Source organism: Lissotriton vulgaris, chromosome 6 (assembly GCF_964263255.1).
Source record: "Lissotriton vulgaris chromosome 6, aLisVul1.2, whole genome shotgun sequence".
Classification (NCBI taxonomy): domain Eukaryota; kingdom Metazoa; phylum Chordata; class Amphibia; order Caudata; family Salamandridae; genus Lissotriton; species Lissotriton vulgaris.
Genome location: NC_141694.1, coordinates 1,446,851,837 through 1,446,869,029, shown reverse-complemented (window position 1 = coordinate 1,446,869,029; position 17,193 = coordinate 1,446,851,837). Strand labels below are relative to the sequence as shown.

The 17,193-nt window shown below is 46.1% G+C and overlaps 1 protein-coding gene across 1 annotated transcript in view; it reads left to right on the top strand.

The window, feature by feature from the left end:
• The window catches only part of TNFAIP3 (TNF alpha induced protein 3), a 63,975-nt gene that overhangs the window by 5,754 nt on the left and 41,028 nt on the right, over positions 1 to 17,193 (top strand). The window contains exon 2 of the mRNA XM_086927578.1: positions 12,785 to 13,086. Coding sequence (XP_086783704.1) covers positions 12,785 to 13,086 — 302 coding nt within the window. The remainder of the gene's footprint in view (positions 1 to 12,784; positions 13,087 to 17,193) is intronic.

The following is a 17,193-nucleotide window of genomic DNA, read 5'->3' as shown; positions in this document are numbered from 1 at the left end:
CTACCAATAACAAGCGTGTATTATGTAAATTGTAAATTGATACTTGTATAGCGCACTACTCACCCGCAAGGGTCTCAAGGCGCTTGTACGAATACCGCTGTGGAACCCGTCCTGGCTTTCCCTGTGAGGCGTCCACTCCTGTGAGGCGTCCACTCCTGGGCACCCCCAGGGTGAAGGCAAGGCATCCTTAGCGTTGTGGGGGCCGTTGTGGAGATTAAGCAAGCTATTGCCCAGAGTTGCAGAGTGGGACTCTATGATTAGAATAGGCACTGAGGCGAGAATTATCAGGTCCGTGGAATTTTGAGCCCAAGACCCGCCGAGGCGGGGAATTGAACCCTGGTCCCGGGCTAGACCTCTGCACCAGGGTCTGCCGCTCTAACCATTGAGCCACACTTCTCCATTATTCAAGGTCCTTATTATCACCTTTAGAGCCATTCAGTTACAAGGACCCAGATACTTGGCCAAGGGCTTTAAACGCTATCAGCCAGCACGCTGTTTGAGGTCGGCTAATCAAAATCTTTTGGTAATTCCCAGATTCAGACTGGTCCCTAAAGGTGGGAAATCTCTTTTTGTTTTGGGCTCTAGGGCCTGGAACAAATTGCCACCTCAGCTGCGATTTATGTCCAAGGAGAGCCACTTCAGGAAATCCTTGAAGACATGGATTTTCTCTCTCAGCGACACTGCATGCAGGGCGCTAGTGTAGTGTGTGTGTTACGTGCCTTATGTTTCCTACCGTCCACCAACCTATTTCGAGCTGGGTTGGCTTTGAGCGCCAAGATGCTCCTTGGAGTGGTAGCAGCGCTATATAAATGAGATTTTACATTACATTACATCACACATGCTGCAGAAACCAGTGTAACTTTAACAAGCATTTGCAATGCAATAGGTCTCGCATTATTTAAGTTTGAGCTATTAGCATTGTAAATGGCAATTGTTTTTTGCTTTATGCTATAGTTTTTTTTTTACATAAAAAGCTTCATATAAAATATGTTTTATTAAAGTTATTTATGCAGTATCTAAATTTTGTTTGCATAAAACAGTATAATACTATCTTAGTAAAAAAGTCAAATATTTTAATGGAAATTCACCACATGTTCATTTATGTGTTGGTTTTGAAAATAGCTAAATTAATAGCTTTGTCATTTACAATGCCAATAGTTATAACTTTCGCAAATGTGACACCTATAGCATTTGTCATGCAACATTTGTATTTACGTGACTTAGATGTATTGATATTACAAATAACAATGGCTTTTAATTTTTTTTAATACTTAATAAAAGTGATTGTAATTTATAATGGCAATAGCTTAAACTTTTGTAAATAACTTTTGTGAAGATTATGTTCAGTGTATTTTATTGTAACAAAATCCAAGAACAGAAGTGAAATATTAACATCTTTTTGTGACATTTGTAATAAAGCTTGAAACATTGAGAGAACATATTTGTGCTGTGGTGGTGCTGAGTGATGCTGTGGTGGTGCTGAATGGGGCTGTGGTGATGCTGAGTGATGCAGTGGTGGTGCTGAGTGGTGCTATGGTGGTGCTGTGGTGGTGCTGAGTGATGCTGTGGTGGTGCTGAGTGGTGCTGTGGTGGTTCTGAGTGATGCTGTGGTGGTTCTGAGTGATAATGTGGTGGTGCTGAGTGACTGTACTCACTGTCACTCTGCACTCACTGTCACTCTGCACTCACTGTCACTCTGCACTCACTGTCACTCTGCACTCACTGTCACTCTGCACTCACTGTCACTCTGCACTCACTGTCACTCTGCACTCACTGTCACTCCGCACTCACTGTCACTCCGCACTCACTGTCACTCCGCACTCACTGTCACTCCGCACTCACTGTCACTCCGCACTCACTGTCACTCCGCACGCACTGTCACTCTGCACGCACTCTGCACTCACTGTTTCTGCACGCACTCTGCACTCACTGTCACTCCGCACTCACTGTCACTCTGCACTCACTCTGCACTCACTGTCACTCTGCACTCACTCTGCACTCACTGTCACTCTGCACGCACTCTGCACGCACTGTCACTCTGCACGCACTGTCACTCTGCACGCACTCTGCACTCACTGTTTCTGCACGCACTCTGCACTCACTGTCACTCTGCACTCACTGTCACTCTGCACTCACTGTCACTCTGCACTCACTGTCACTCTGCACTCACTGTCACTCTGCACTCACTCTGAAATCACTGTCACTCTGCACTCACTGTCACTCTGCACTCACTCTGCACTCACTGTCACTGCACTCATTCTGCACTCACTGTCACTCTGCACGCACTCTGCACTCACTGTTTCTGCACGCACTCTGCACTCACTGTCACTCTGCACTCACTGTCACTCTGCACTCACTGTCACTCTGCACGCACTCTGCACGCACTGTCACTCTGCACTCACTGTCACTCTGCACTCACTGTCACTCTGCACTCACTCTGCACTCACTGTCACTCTGCACTCACTGTCACTCTGCACTCACTCTGCACTCACTGTCACTCTGCACTCACTCTGCACTCACTGTCACTCTGCACTCACTGTCACTCTGCACTCACTCTGAAATCACTGTCACTCTGCACTCACTCTGCACTCACTGTCACTCTGCACTCACTCTGCACTCACTGTCACTGCACTCATTCTGCACTCACTGTCACTCTGCACTCACTGTCACTCTGCACTCACTGTCACTCTGCACTCACTGTCACTCTGCACTCACTGTCACTCTGCACTCACTGTCACTCTGCACTCACTGTCACTCTGCACTCACGGTCACTCTGCACTCACGGTCACTCTGCACTCACTGTCACTCTGCACTCACTGTCACTCGGCACTCACTGTCACTCTGCACGCACTCTGCACTCACTGTCACTCTGCACTCACTGTCACTCTGCACTCACTGTCACTCTGCACTCACTGTCACTCTGCACTCACTGTCACTCTGCACGCACTCTGCACTCACTGTCACTCTGCACTCACTGTCACTCTGCACTCACTGTCACTCTGCACTCACTGTCACTCTGCACTCACTGTCACTCTGCACTCACTGTCACTCTGCACTCACTGTCACTCTGCACTCACTGTCACTCTGCACTCACGGTCACTCTGCACTCACTGTCACTCTGCACTCACGGTCACTCTGCACTCACTGTCACTCTGCACTCACTGTCACTCGGCACTCACTGTCACTCTGCACGCACTCTGCACTCACTGTCACTCTGCACTCACTGTCACTCTGCACTCACTGTCACTCTGCACTCACTGTCACTCTGCACTCACTGTCACTCTGCACTCACGGTCACTCTGCACTCACGGTCACTCTGCACTCACTGTCACTCTGCACTCACGGTCACTCTGCACTCACGGTCACTCTGCACTCACTGTCACTCTGCACTCACTGTCACTCTGCACTCACTGTCACTCTGCACTCACTGTCACTCTGCACGCACTGTCACTCTGCACGCACTGTCACTCTGCACTCACTGTCACTCTGCACGCACTGTCACTCTGCACGCACTCTGCACTCACTGTTTCTGCACGCACTCTGCACTCACTGTCACTCTGCACTCACTGTCACTCTGCACTCACTGTCACTCTGCACTCACTGTCACTCTGCACTCACTGTCACTCTGCACTCACTGTCACTCTGCACTCACTGTCACTCTGCACTCACTGTCACTCTGCACTCACTGTCACTCTGCACTCACTGTCACTCTGCACTCACTGTCACTCTGCACTCACTGTCACTCTGCACTCACTGCCACTCGGCACTCACTGTCACTCTGCACTCACTGTCACTCGGCACTCACTGTCACTCGGCACTCACTGTCACTCGGCACTCACTCTGCACTCACTGTCACTCTGCACTCACTGTCACTGCACTCATTCTGCACTCACTGTCACTCTGCACTCACTCTGCACTCACTGTCACTCTGCACTCACTGTCACTCTGCACTCACTGTCACTCTGCACTCACTGTCACTCTGCACTCACTGTCACTCTGCACTCACGGTCACTCTGCACTCACTGTCACTCTGCACTCACTGTCACTCTGCACTCACTGTCACTCTGCACTCACTGTCACTCTGCACTCACTGTCACTCTGCACTCACTGTCACTCTGCACTCACTGTCACTCTGCACTCACTGTCACTCTGCACGCACTGTCACTCTGCACGCACTGTCACTCTGCACTCACTGTCACTCTGCACTCACTGTCACTCTGCACGCACTGTCACTCTGCACGCACTGTCACTCTGCACGCACTGTCACTCTGCACGCACTGTCACTCTGCACGCACTGTCACTCTGCACGCACTCTGCACTCACTGTTTCTGCACGCACTCTGCACTCACTGTCACTCTGCACTCACTGTCACTCTGCACTCACTGTCACTCTGCACTCACTGTCACTCTGCACTCACTGTCACTCTGCACTCACTGTCACTCTGCACTCACTGTCACTCGGCACTCACTGTCACTCGGCACTCACTGTCACTCTGCACGCACTCTGCACTCACTGTCACTCTGCACTCACTGTCACTCTGCACTCACTGTCACTCTGCACTCACTGTCACTCTGCACTCACTGTCACTCTGCACTCACTGTCACTCTGCACTCACTGTCACTCTGCACTCACTGTCACTCTGCACGCACTGTCACTCTGCACGCACTGTCACTCTGCACTCACTGTCACTCTGCACTCACTGTCACTCTGCACGCACTGTCACTCTGCACGCACTGTCACTCTGCACGCACTCTGCACTCACTGTTTCTGCACGCACTCTGCACTCACTGTCACTCTGCACTCACTGTCACTCTGCACTCACTGTCACTCTGCACTCACTGTCACTCTGCACTCACTGTCACTCTGCACTCACTGTCACTCTGCACTCACTGTCACTCGGCACTCACTGTCACTCGGCACTCACTCTGCACTCACTGTCACTCTGCACTCACTGTCACTGCACTCATTCTGCACTCACTGTCACTCTGCACTCACTCTGCACTCACTGTCACTCTGCACGCACTCTGCACTCACTGTCACTCTGCACTCACTGTCACTCTGCACTCACTGTCACTCTGCACTCACTGTCACTCTGCACTCACTGTCACTCTGCACGCACTGTCACTCTGCACGCACTGTCACTCTGCACGCACTGTCACTCTGCACGCACTCTGCACTCACTGTTTCTGCACGCACTCTGCACTCACTGTCACTCTGCACTCACTGTCACTCTGCACTCACTGTCACTCTGCACTCACTGTCACTCTGCACTCACTGTCACTCTGCACTCACTGTCACTCTGCACTCACTGTCACTCTGCACTCACTGTCACTCTGCACTCACTGTCACTCTGCACTCACTGTCACTCTGCACTCACTGTCACTCTGCACTCACTGTCACTCTGCACTCACTGTCACTCCGCACTCACTGTCACTCTGCACGCACAGTATCGGGCTTGTCTGGTTCTGCACCCACCTCAGGGTTCCGGGTGGGGCGATCCTGCCACCCCCCTCGTCGTATCCAGGTGTCTTTCTTCCCTGTGCTCAGTCTTCAGTCGCTCCGAAGCCCGTCCCTTGGAGCTATCCCAGGCGGGTCTCTGCCAGCAGGGGCGTGTTGTGCGTTTGCAAGTGGTCTATCTCCGTGTGGCCCTTGAGGTCAGGGTTGGCTGAGGTGGCTATCTCATCCCTTCTCCTTCCGCCCGGTTCGTGAATATGGTCCGGCCCTCTCCCGTGTAGCGCTTGTCCTCTCACAATGACCCCTGGTGCAGGGGGGGGTGGGGGGGCACTATCTCTTCTTCCAGTTCCTAGTATCCCCACTGCTGCTTCAGGGCCTTCTTCCCCGTTCGGCTGTGTGCCTTGTCACGTAGGGGGAGGGGGGGCAATGTCCGGAGTCTCACCCCCTGCCGCTCTCGTGATCGTTCTGCTCTCCCTTCCCTGCGTGGCCCCGATTCCTTGCTAGTGTCGTCCCTGGCGGGGTCAGCCTCCGCTGCTGGTGCCTCCCGTAGTCTGTCGCCTGCCCCCGTGTCTCGTGTGTCCTCCCCACCGGCCGTTCCACAGGCGGGAATGTGTGTATGGGGGGTGGGGAGAGGGCACCTCCGTCGATGCGGGTGGCACTAATGGGAATTCGGGGGTATGCACCGGACCGGTAGGCCACTGGCGCAAGGCCTCCCCCCAAGCGGTCCCTTCCTCCGCTTTTGACTCCTGGGCTCACCTCCGTTGTAGGCGTCCAATCTCGCCTGCGGGAACGGACCAGCTCCGCCGATCCAAGCGCCCGCGGTTTTCGTCGTTGGAGGGGGAGGGGTGCGGGGGGGGAGGTGAAGGGATCCCCCCGCTCTCCGCTCCCGGGTAGCACCTCCACCAAGCGCCGTGCCTCGCGGGTGGGACCAGTTCCGCTTCTCCCTCGGTCTTCGCGTCTGTGGTCCGGAACCTCACTCAAACGGCCGCCATCTTGGTAAAGGCGGCCGGAATTCAGTCCGGAGCTGCTGCTACTTCGCGGACGCCTCTCTCCGCACCTGAATGAGGCCCGGGCTCGGTCTGTCGCGCCGCGATTCCGGCTCCGCCACAGCAATCAGGCCGCCTCACAGGGCAGGTTCGCTTCGCCACTACGGTTGCTCAGCCCCTGGCCTGCGACCAGGAAGTCAGGCAGGCCGGGCGGGACAACCGGAAGTAGGAGGGCGGGAGCCTACCCCGCCTCCCACGGAAGAGCCGCGATTGTTTGGAGCACCGGAGCAGGCAGGAGCCTACCCTGCGCCCCGGTGCCGAAGAAGGGAAGAAGAGTCTTGCTGCCGGTGGGAGCCGCTGCACTGAGGATGCCGGTGAGTGGGGCTTCGCCTTGTTGGGGGGTGGGGGGGGCATCTGTATGCGCGCGCGCGGCGGCGGACTGTGTATGTGTGTGAGCGTGCATGTGTGTGTGTATGTGTCCTGGAGTCTGTGTGTATGCGTGTGTGTGACGGGGGAGGGGGGTTGCCTGTCTGGGTGCCTGCGTGTCTGTGTAAGTGTAAATGCGTGTGCGTGTGTGTGGAGCCGAGAGGAGAGGGGCTGGTGTGTGTGGAGGGGTCTCTGTGTATGCGTGTAGGTGACGGGGGTGTGCCTGTGTATGCGTGTGTATGTGCGCATGCGTGAGTGCTGTGTATGCGTGTGGCTGTGATGTGCGCATGCGTGAATGTTGACGCGCGTGCACGCAGCTCAATCCAAAGCTCGTCACAGTTTCTTGTCCCTCATTCCCCGGCAGCCGACAGCTATAAGTCTCCGCCCTGGACGCATCCTTCGGATGCGAATTCCAGGGCGAGACCTAAAAAGGTGTCTTGGGTGGCATCCTAGCAGCTTCGACTTCCATTTTTTGTTTCTGGTAAAATGAACTAGGTAAAAGTAATACCTAGTACTTCTAGTGCCAGGAAATGTAAAAATGTTCAACGTAAAGTAAAATATAAAAACATGATATTAATATGATTATGATAGATGCAGAAGATTCTCTTTCTTGCTTGCATCAAGGTTCAAGTCACTTGCCACTTTTTTCCTCTATCTCAGGGAAGGCAACCAATGTAACATTTATTAGTAATAATTGCTGCTACAGTGTTGCTGGGTGAGTAAACCAGTGGATTTAGCACGAAAAGCAGTTTCAAAACAAGCAAAGGCAAAAGTCTGGTGTGCAGTCGATTCCTGAGTAAAACATTAAAAATAACCTGCTACAGTGAAAAATACAAAAAAGTGTTTTCTATATACAATGCATTTATGAGTTAAATAATTCAATGTGTGCTAATTAAGTGTACTATTGATAAGTAAAATAGCCACTCAAGTATTACAATGCAAGCACTCCATACAAGGTGGAATGATACAACAAACTGCCTGTTTCATCAGGTGAGAGAGTAATAGTCCTCTGGACAGAGCCACAGCCCACATTATGTATATTGTAAAGAATTATTTACAATAGGTCTCATAGATAGCTACACTGTCAAGCAAGACATATAAAGAATTTTGTGAGTTGAGTAAAATCCTTAATGCTCTATGCAAGTATAGGGCTTGCTTAGGCATTTCCAGTGAGAAGCGGATGCACTTTTTTAATACGCTCGCTGACTGCTCGTCTTCTGATAGGATGAGAAGTCTTGAAGTGCTGGCCCATTTGTTGTACCCAGTGATTGTAAACCTGGAGTCAAAGTTAGGAAATGCTCATTTAATCAGCTGGTGTGCACCAACCTATTCAAGCCAGTAAGTAGCCTTTTATCCAAAGCTATGTTATTGTGTTGACCAAGCAGATGGTCCTGCGGTTTATATACGCTGCTGTGTATACAGGTTGTTTTGACAGTTTGCGTTCTTCCAGGATGTCCTACTTCTACTAACAGGGTGTCTGGGCTACTGAGGTCTGTAAAACATAACCCTACAGCATCTGTGATGCTGGGGCGAGGAGTGGTCTACCTGAGAGGGCTCTAGCTCAGCTACCACTTCCAGGCCGATACCACCTCTGTCGTTAAACCCCATAGTCCGAGACAATGACTGCAAGCCAAAACCAAACTGTTACTAAACTTGAAGACCTCAGACGCTGCTGCAGCCGAAAACCCACTGGTGCTGCTATGGTTCCATAGACAGGCAAACAAGAAACCAGGGCACCCTGACGCCTCGTTGGGTAGTAAAAGCCAGCCATAATTGGGGTGTCCTTGCACCTGCTGCACCAATGATGGCTGGGTCATTGCTGGTACCCCACAAATGACCCCTAGCACTGAAAGTAGGACAATAGCCCATTGCCTTCTCTTATGAAAATTCTGAGTCCGAGATACTGAAAGCAAACAGCCTCGTTGTCATTAAAGCAGAATACCACTTACTGACACCAGGACACAGAACCCCACTACCCCACTGTTTTTAAATGTATTTTTATTTGCTGGAGAGGTATGCGGAATCATCGTTGTGACTGGCTGCTTTTACAGTGACTGGCAGGGATTTCAGTGGCTTAGTCACCAGATTTTGAAGTTGAATCCTATCGTTTTGCTTTACACCACTGGTGTTACCCCCCATATCGCATTTTATGGGTGTCAGATAAATATTGGCAGAGTAAATCTACCAACATTTATTGAGGGAGAAATGCCCGGTATTTACCGGAACATGCAGATTTGGTTGCGTTAAATGGTTGTAATAAGGATTTTTTTTTGATGGGGTGTTTTTAATGGTAGAAGCGATGTTTTGATTCCCCCTCCCCCGCACCAAGACTGACGACAGTCGCAACAGTGTTTTGGTCTTCTTCTTGATTGACAGGCTGCTTCAGTCACGTATTTTAAACATTGTTGCACTTGATGGACATTGTATCGTTCAACAGTGCCAATTTATCAACTTCTACATAAAAACATCAAATAGATGGTTTCCGGGTTTTCGCCCTTTTATTGGAGTGGACTGCAATTATTAAATAAATGATGCGAAAAATCCCAATCATGTACACTTTCTTTAAGTTCCAAAAGCTGGGTCTCACATTATCATATACGGTCTCAGGTTCTTTATTTGTAGGAGACGGTTCCTTCGATCAGCCCAGTAATGTTGAAACTGCCAAAAAACGGTAGACTGTTCCTGCTCTTTTCATTTTACCCCTCGAAGGTTAATTCAGATGCAAACATTATTTACGCCCCTCTTTAGCACTAACATAAATTAGGAGCTGAGTGCAAGCCCATTAGGCTAACCACCAGTTTTTGTCCCACTCATGTAAAATGTAAAAAATAAACTATTAAAGAATGCGAATAAATCTGTGCACTTTAGTCACACTTTTTACCACCAGAGTGTTAATTGGTGCTGTAACACACCTGATGTAAGATGCTCTCGTTTTTAGAACTTGAGTGTTTTTGCATCAAGTAGTAACGCCAACCGCTGGAGGTCGCTTATATTTTTAGAGCATTGCGGGCGGAACTTAATGCGCACCCGATTCAGTCTAGATGGGATGCAGTATTGGAGTAGCCCCTTACCAGATTCTGAATGGAAGAGAGTACATGAAGGAGTAAAACAAATCTGTTCCAATACCCGATTTAAACTCATTCAATTTCATATCGTACACCAAACCAATTTAATCCCGCCAGTGCTGAATAAAATATATTCGGATCGGTCCTCCTGTTGTCCCAGATGCGGTTGTGATGCTGCCTCATTTTTGCATATGGTGTGGGAGCGCCCGAGACTGGGTTCCTTTTGGGACTCCATACTAGAGAGATTGCATCGAGTAACAGGATGGACGCTACCCCAGACTATAAAAAAAGATTCTGTTGGGTTTACTCCCCTGTTCCAAGGGTATGAAACTTACACATAGATTTCTCCAACTGGGACTGGTGCTGGCAAAAAGACGGATTGCGAACCACTGGATGGGTTCTCAACCCTTCAAGGTGGAAAGTTGGGCCAAAGATTTGAGGGAGTGCGCAACAGTGGAATGGATCCGTATGAAGAGGGTCAGGAGGGATGATAAGCTGGAAGAGGATGCTAGGACCTGGTATGCTTTGATGTTAGAGATCCCCTTGGAGATTGCCTCTGACACACAGCGCTCGGAGGGCACACAAGTAGTCCGCACTGGGGTTGAGTGAGAGGCCCAACATTCGGACGCTCCCGTGATAGCCGCGGAATCATCACACAGTGGTACAGAACAAATGTGGGGAGTGACCTATGGCAATATCGGAGATTCTTTAAATGCGGACCGGGGAGGGGGGTGGAGGGGGTTGTATATGACATCTTATTTTTTATGATTTATTTGTTGAGAAATTTAAACTCGCTATATGCTTTGTACAGAGTAGAGATGCAGTTCCACACAATCAGTCTGCACTTCTAGTGTAAGAGGTATTATTCCTTTATGATTATTTTTCCGTACTAATCTTAGCTATATGTCAAAAATGTGTGTTGTACATTCATTGTTCTTTTATAAGCTCGATCTGCATTGAGAGGTTGCTATTGCTGTACTGGCTTTTGGAAGCCGGAAGGTTTAAACTCTTACTAAATAATACTTTTTGAAAACATTTTTTTAACAGCAAATTCTAAATAACCCCATTACTGTTTTAACTAAGACAAGGGGGGTCAGATTGTACTGAAACACTTAATAGCAATGCTTGATAAGCCTTATTATGACTCAGTGCCAAGAATTGTCTGACTATTTTGTTGGTGTGTCCGATTCAACAGCTTTGTAAAGTTATGAGAGACACTATTACACACCTGTGGCACATAAGTTGACTCCATTTTCTCTTCTCCCCTTCTCAATTGATGATGAAGCCACTTTGAGCCGAATGATATCCTATACAAATTGGCAATATTTGGGTACTAGGACTTTTTGTTCGTCCTTTCAAAATACTGTGTGGATTCTTCCTTTGGCAATTTACCTCCAACGCATAATAGCCTAAATGTATAGTGCTGTCTTTCTAGAGTGGGTGGGTTGAGCGATGCAGAGGATTTACCTGGCCTTTGTGCAACCACCCACCCACTCCACTGTTTGGAGTACACCAAAGTGCAAAACTCCCCAGAGTGGAAACTGCACTTTAGTGTAGGGGGATATAAGCATATGTTCATATATTATGATGTGGCATTGAGTAATAACAGCAAACTCCCCCATAATGTCCTTGTGATAGTCGCAACTGAAAAACAGCTAAGTAACTTTCAGTACCATTACCAGAGCGTTTACCAACATACCTTGGAGAAATCGCATTACGGTTGTGCTGAGAAGGCCACGCAGGCTCAGTGAAGGCCTGGACTTGTTGAAGACCTGAGCTCTTACACAAACTGCCAAACGATCATAAGTGGAATTTCAATTTTACGTTTCAGCTTGAAAATTCTGCTCTAATGCTAAAGGACACCTGAATCTCAAGGGCAGGATGTAGGTTCTTATTATTTTATGTGGTAAAGTTCAAGAATTACATCACAGAATATTAGGAACACAGGAGCGTTTGTTCATCTTTTGCCATCTTCTGAATATCCCTTAGCTCTGATTTTTTTGACTTGAGCTTATATATTCCTTAAGAATTTAGCTCTTGATGAGGCTTAGATGATGATAAAATGTGCTTTGGTGTTGGTGGGTGCATGGTGGTGAAGCAGCAAAACGTGCCAACATGAAATTTTAATTGAACAAAAACTTTTTACAACAAACATGTCTTACATTGCCTGCAAGTTGGGACACTCATATAGCTACGCATACCCACCCAGGGCATTGCTTAATCTCCTACTTTAAAAATATCAGTATTCTATATAGAGGAAACTCACAAGTAAACATCTGTGAGACTGACTGTGAAAGTTAATGTAGTAACACTTCTTGAATACTTAGATGAGTCCAAAAATCGATTTCACAGCCCCCACAGAATCTGCTGAATATGGGAGAAGCTTTTGGTCACTCAGGGTCTCTGACTCACATCACAAGGCACAAACTCACTTCCTCCACCAGTGGTTTACTCCCATTTTTAGTGCTGTTTACCTATCGCTAGTAGTTTGATATGCAGGGCGGAGGGCATTTTCCTTGACATGTGCCACATGAAACTTTATCTGGTGTACTTAGGCCAACTTTGGGGGAATGACATTGCTGTGTCACTCCTAGTCACGGCTTGAAAATCCGGGTATTCCCACTCTTAAAGTCTTTGGATGTGCAGACGCTTTGAAGTGATGTCACTTCATGGGTGATCACGGTATGACTAAATATGCTTTCTACATGGAGTGCATGAGGAAGTGATGGAAACTACAGTCACCAATTCTGATAGGGGATTTCTAGAGCGGGGCTTTATGTAAGAAGTTGTGTGCTGTACATTAAGATGTGACTTACACTCACCTCTTCCTTCTTCTCTGTTCTCCCTCCATAGCAAAATGTCGGGCCCCCAAGTGCTGCCTCATGCTTTGTACATGAGCAATATGTTGAAAGCAGTGAAGATCAGGGAAAGAACTCCCGAAGACATTGTCAGACCAACCAATGGCATCATCCATCATTTCAAAACGATGCACAGATATTCCTTGGAATTATTCAGAACTTGCCAATTTTGTGTCCTGTTTCGGGAGGTGCTCCAGAAAGCACTGATTGACAGAGCAATCCAGACCACGCTGGAATGCCAGAAGAGGCTGAATTGGTGTTGTGAAGTTAGGAAAATGGTGCCACTAAAGACAAATGGTAAGTACCATACAGCTACATTGAAAGATCATCGATGGGGTGAGTGGTGGCTAATAGATGCGCTACTTAGCATACTACATTCATGTTACTTTACAGAATTGACTGTACTTGTCAGAGAACAGAAACTCTTATTACTCTAAACACCCTAAAGGTTGAAGTTTGCTAATAGTACTTGTGTGAGGTTGGCAACCTAGCTTCACTGTATGACTGACTTACACAGCCTTTGAAATAGAAAATATTTCATTCAGTAAAATGAGTCCAAGATGACGGCTTTATTTCATTCAGTAAAATTAGTCAAAGATGACAGCTTTCGATTTGATTTAAGGTTATACAGCTGTGTCCTGTGCTTGTGTATTGTAACTTCCCTTCATAGTTTTGACTACATCTTTGCATAAGATTCATCATTTTAACCTTGGTTATTTTGAAAATATTTTTTTGTTTCTCAATTTTTTCATGGGTGTGCATATTGTCATTTTTCTGTTCACCTAATTGTTGCACAGGCCAAGAATTGTGAATCTTACTATTGACCAAAAACGTTTAAGCCACCAGGACATCTAATATCTCATGTGTACCGTAAATTTGAATTAGTGGCAAGAATTTTCAGGGTAAATACGCGTTAGTAGTTCAGGCGAACCAAGGAATAAAACATACTGTTGAAAGATGTGTTCTGCCATCTCTGTCAAAGACAATAAATCTAATCGTTAAAAGTCTGAGCTATGAGCTTTGCTAATTCTTATTTGCTTAAGCTAATGTCAAATTCGCTGCTAGTGAGTCAAGACACATGTATGTCTTGACACTGGAATGGTTTTTCTATTAATAGCCATTGTAAGATGGCTGACAACTGTGCATCGTGGCACATGCATGAGAATGGAACCAATCCAAGATGGCCATTGTTGCTATATAGGTTATTGTGCATGGGTATGCATTAAGAAATCCAAAATGGCTGCAAATGCATATGTATGCTTTGTTGTGCACTGGGGGCTATTTTGACATTTTGAATTTACTATTCTATTCAAACATGGCTGATCCCTATTTTTGAATGGCAAATTGAAAGTAATAAAAAAAAGGAAAGTGTGCAGCAGTGCAAAAAATACAAAATGAGCAGCCCAATAGCATTTGCAGTTGACGGGCCATCATAATATCAATAAGAAAATAAACTGAAAACAGGACTGGGGTGCGAGGAGGAACAAGGTGACAAGAAAGAAACTGAGCAGAAATGTATTTACATGGGATGTTGAAAAAGAAAGAACCCTCTCAAACAAGCAGTAAAGGAATACACCTTATTCAGACAGAGCATTTGGAGACCGAAATGCTCCTCACGGGACAAACACAAAAATAGGGAGAAACACCATTGAATCGAGAGCAGAGACCTGAGATAGAAGACAAAGTCTCCAAATCATGAGCAAGGGGCCGATCCTAAGGCCACTCCAATAATATGTATTAATTGGAAACTGTGTAGGTCAGCAACATGCCGCTGAAACTGCAGCCAAGACAAGGTCCATCTTTTGTACTATAAACATTATTGCAAAAGGTATTTATTACTTTAAGGACTTTTTGCCTAGGTGTGATGCATTGTTTTGCCTGCAGTGTTCAGTATTACAGCAAACAAATGATGGACGGAATGCTACCCATGCAAACATTCTCCCCCAGTCAAAAGATCTGGGTTAAATCCATTGTTCGTTTGCCCATTACGCCTCCCCAGTTTGGACCCAGCCATATGCAAATCAGCCAGAATGATGGATTTAACCCAGATCTTTTGGCTGGGGGGAAATGTTTGCATTGTCAGCATTCCGTCCATCATTTGTTTGCTGTAACACTGCTGTGTTCAGTAGGCATCAATCGGATTATGCCTGTGTGGTGGCATCATATGTATAATGATAGAATGCGGTCATATTTCTAGTGATCACAAATAAAATACTAAGTGTATTTTTTACCCTATCAACCACATATTATTTATTATTGTTTCACATTTCATTTTCCACATCTGCAGGATCCCTAATAAGAACGCAACAGGTGGCCTGACATTATGCTTTGCTTTTGTTTACACGCTTTTAATTAATCTGTCATCGAAACGAAAAACTTCTATAACAGCAGTTCAGGGAGTGTTGGCCAAACTCAAAATGGTCTCCTTTCTTGGTAAAAAAAATCCCTCCTAAACCTATTCATAAACCAGGGATATTTGGCAATTCTACATCTCTAAAACTGGATAGGTTTACATGTTTTTTTAATTTGGTCCTGCGACCTTTGATTATAATCACATAGCCTATCTGATTAACCATTTGCTTCCACCACACCTTCTCGTGGTCTCTGTAAATTGAAGCCACAGCTGACCTCTGACTATCAAGATATCTGGGTGTTTCACGTTCACTAGCACAAATCCCTGGATGATGTCTACTAAATGCGCCCTGCCTGGGGATTTGTTGCTAATAAACTTTGTTTGAATGTGCCACTTGCATATTATCCTCCGCACTTGTGCCTTTATTCTCCACAGAATACTGAACTGCTGTTCATGTCCAGTGCCATGTGTACCATCAGTGGATTTGTCTCAAACATATACTAGTTTATGAGCTACAAAACAAATACTATATGATAATCATTGCATTATGCAAAAACGTATTTTAAGTTGAAATGACCACCCCATTACACTCATAAATTGAATATTATCTTAAAACGTTTTGTAGTGCTAACCTTGCGTTTACGTTGATACCAGAAAAAACATAAGTTGAGTAATTGCAGCCCTGTGGTTGGCGTGCAGTTGTTCTTCTTAAAATATTTTATTGTAGATTTAATAGAATCATTTTCCATCAATGTCATGATTTATTATTGGATAGAAAGCAGTGCAACTTTTAGGACCAACTGTTTATAAATATTGGCTGCAGATAAGGCTTGGACCGAGAACTAGCAAATATGAAAGTGGAAATGTTGCTTCTTACGGTCAAATTATTGTTTCATGCAATACTCCTTGATAACCAGCACCAAATTAAATGCTTAATACTGCACAATAAGTATCAACACCACATATAAATAATTTAAATTCATGGTTGTCTCATTGATAGAGTTATTGGGATATATAATCTGACCTATAAGATCATTTATTTAATTGCATCAGTTACACGTAGTCTCAGGTCATGAGGACTGTAGTTGAGTTATTGTTTGCATAGCTGTTTTGTGAGTTATGGATGGTGGATCTAACTGTTAACAAAAACATTTCATTGGATTTTTGGTTTTAATCCGACTATTTTTAGGTCGAGCTTGGCTGGGCATGCGCTGCTCAGTGAGGCATGCTGTGTTGATGTAGGGACTTGAAGCTCTGCCCACTCTCCACCCACATGTATAATTGTTCGTGCCATTGTCCACTGTAAACTGTGGTTGTTCATTGGTCAAAAAGCGTAGTTGTCCCTCCTTAGTACCGCCATGTCTCATTTTGTAACCTCCCATGGCGACACCCCCTGTTATGTATGTTGTTGCTCGGTAGGCTTCAATTACAGTCTCTGAGCACTATTTTCTCAAATAGCGTTGTCCTGCACGCTTTTGCAGACAGGGCACACTCTCCTAACGCTTTTTTTTATTTTTATAGATCGTATTTGTAATGCAGTTGTCTCGCATTTGCGAGAGTTTAAGCTATTTACATTGTAAATGACAATGCCTTTTATTTATCTGTTTTAAAAACAACACCTAAATAAAAGGCATTGTCATTTACAATGCCAATAGCTCGAACTCTCATAAATGCGAGACCTATTGCATTGCCAATGCTTGTTATTTGATTGTGACTGTATTCCAACTGTGGTTTTTAAAGTTAATTCCAGTCTTTTTAAACATAGCTTATGGTGGTATATATACATACATTGATCTTTTTTATCATTCGTTTTCCCATTCTGTGAAAGGAAACCTATCTTTAGTGATTCACTATTAACTGGCTTCTAGTGGTACCCTGCCCCTCAAGCATTCATAAGACAAAAGCCAATTTAATGTGCATTCAGAGTTCCGTTACTGTTCCAAGTATAACATTTGTAAAGATAGCAGGACTCCTTGCAAAAACGCATATGCTTGTGCAAGGCTGGGTGAGGATCTGGAGTAGCCTGACCCAACTCACCACACTCCTTTGGA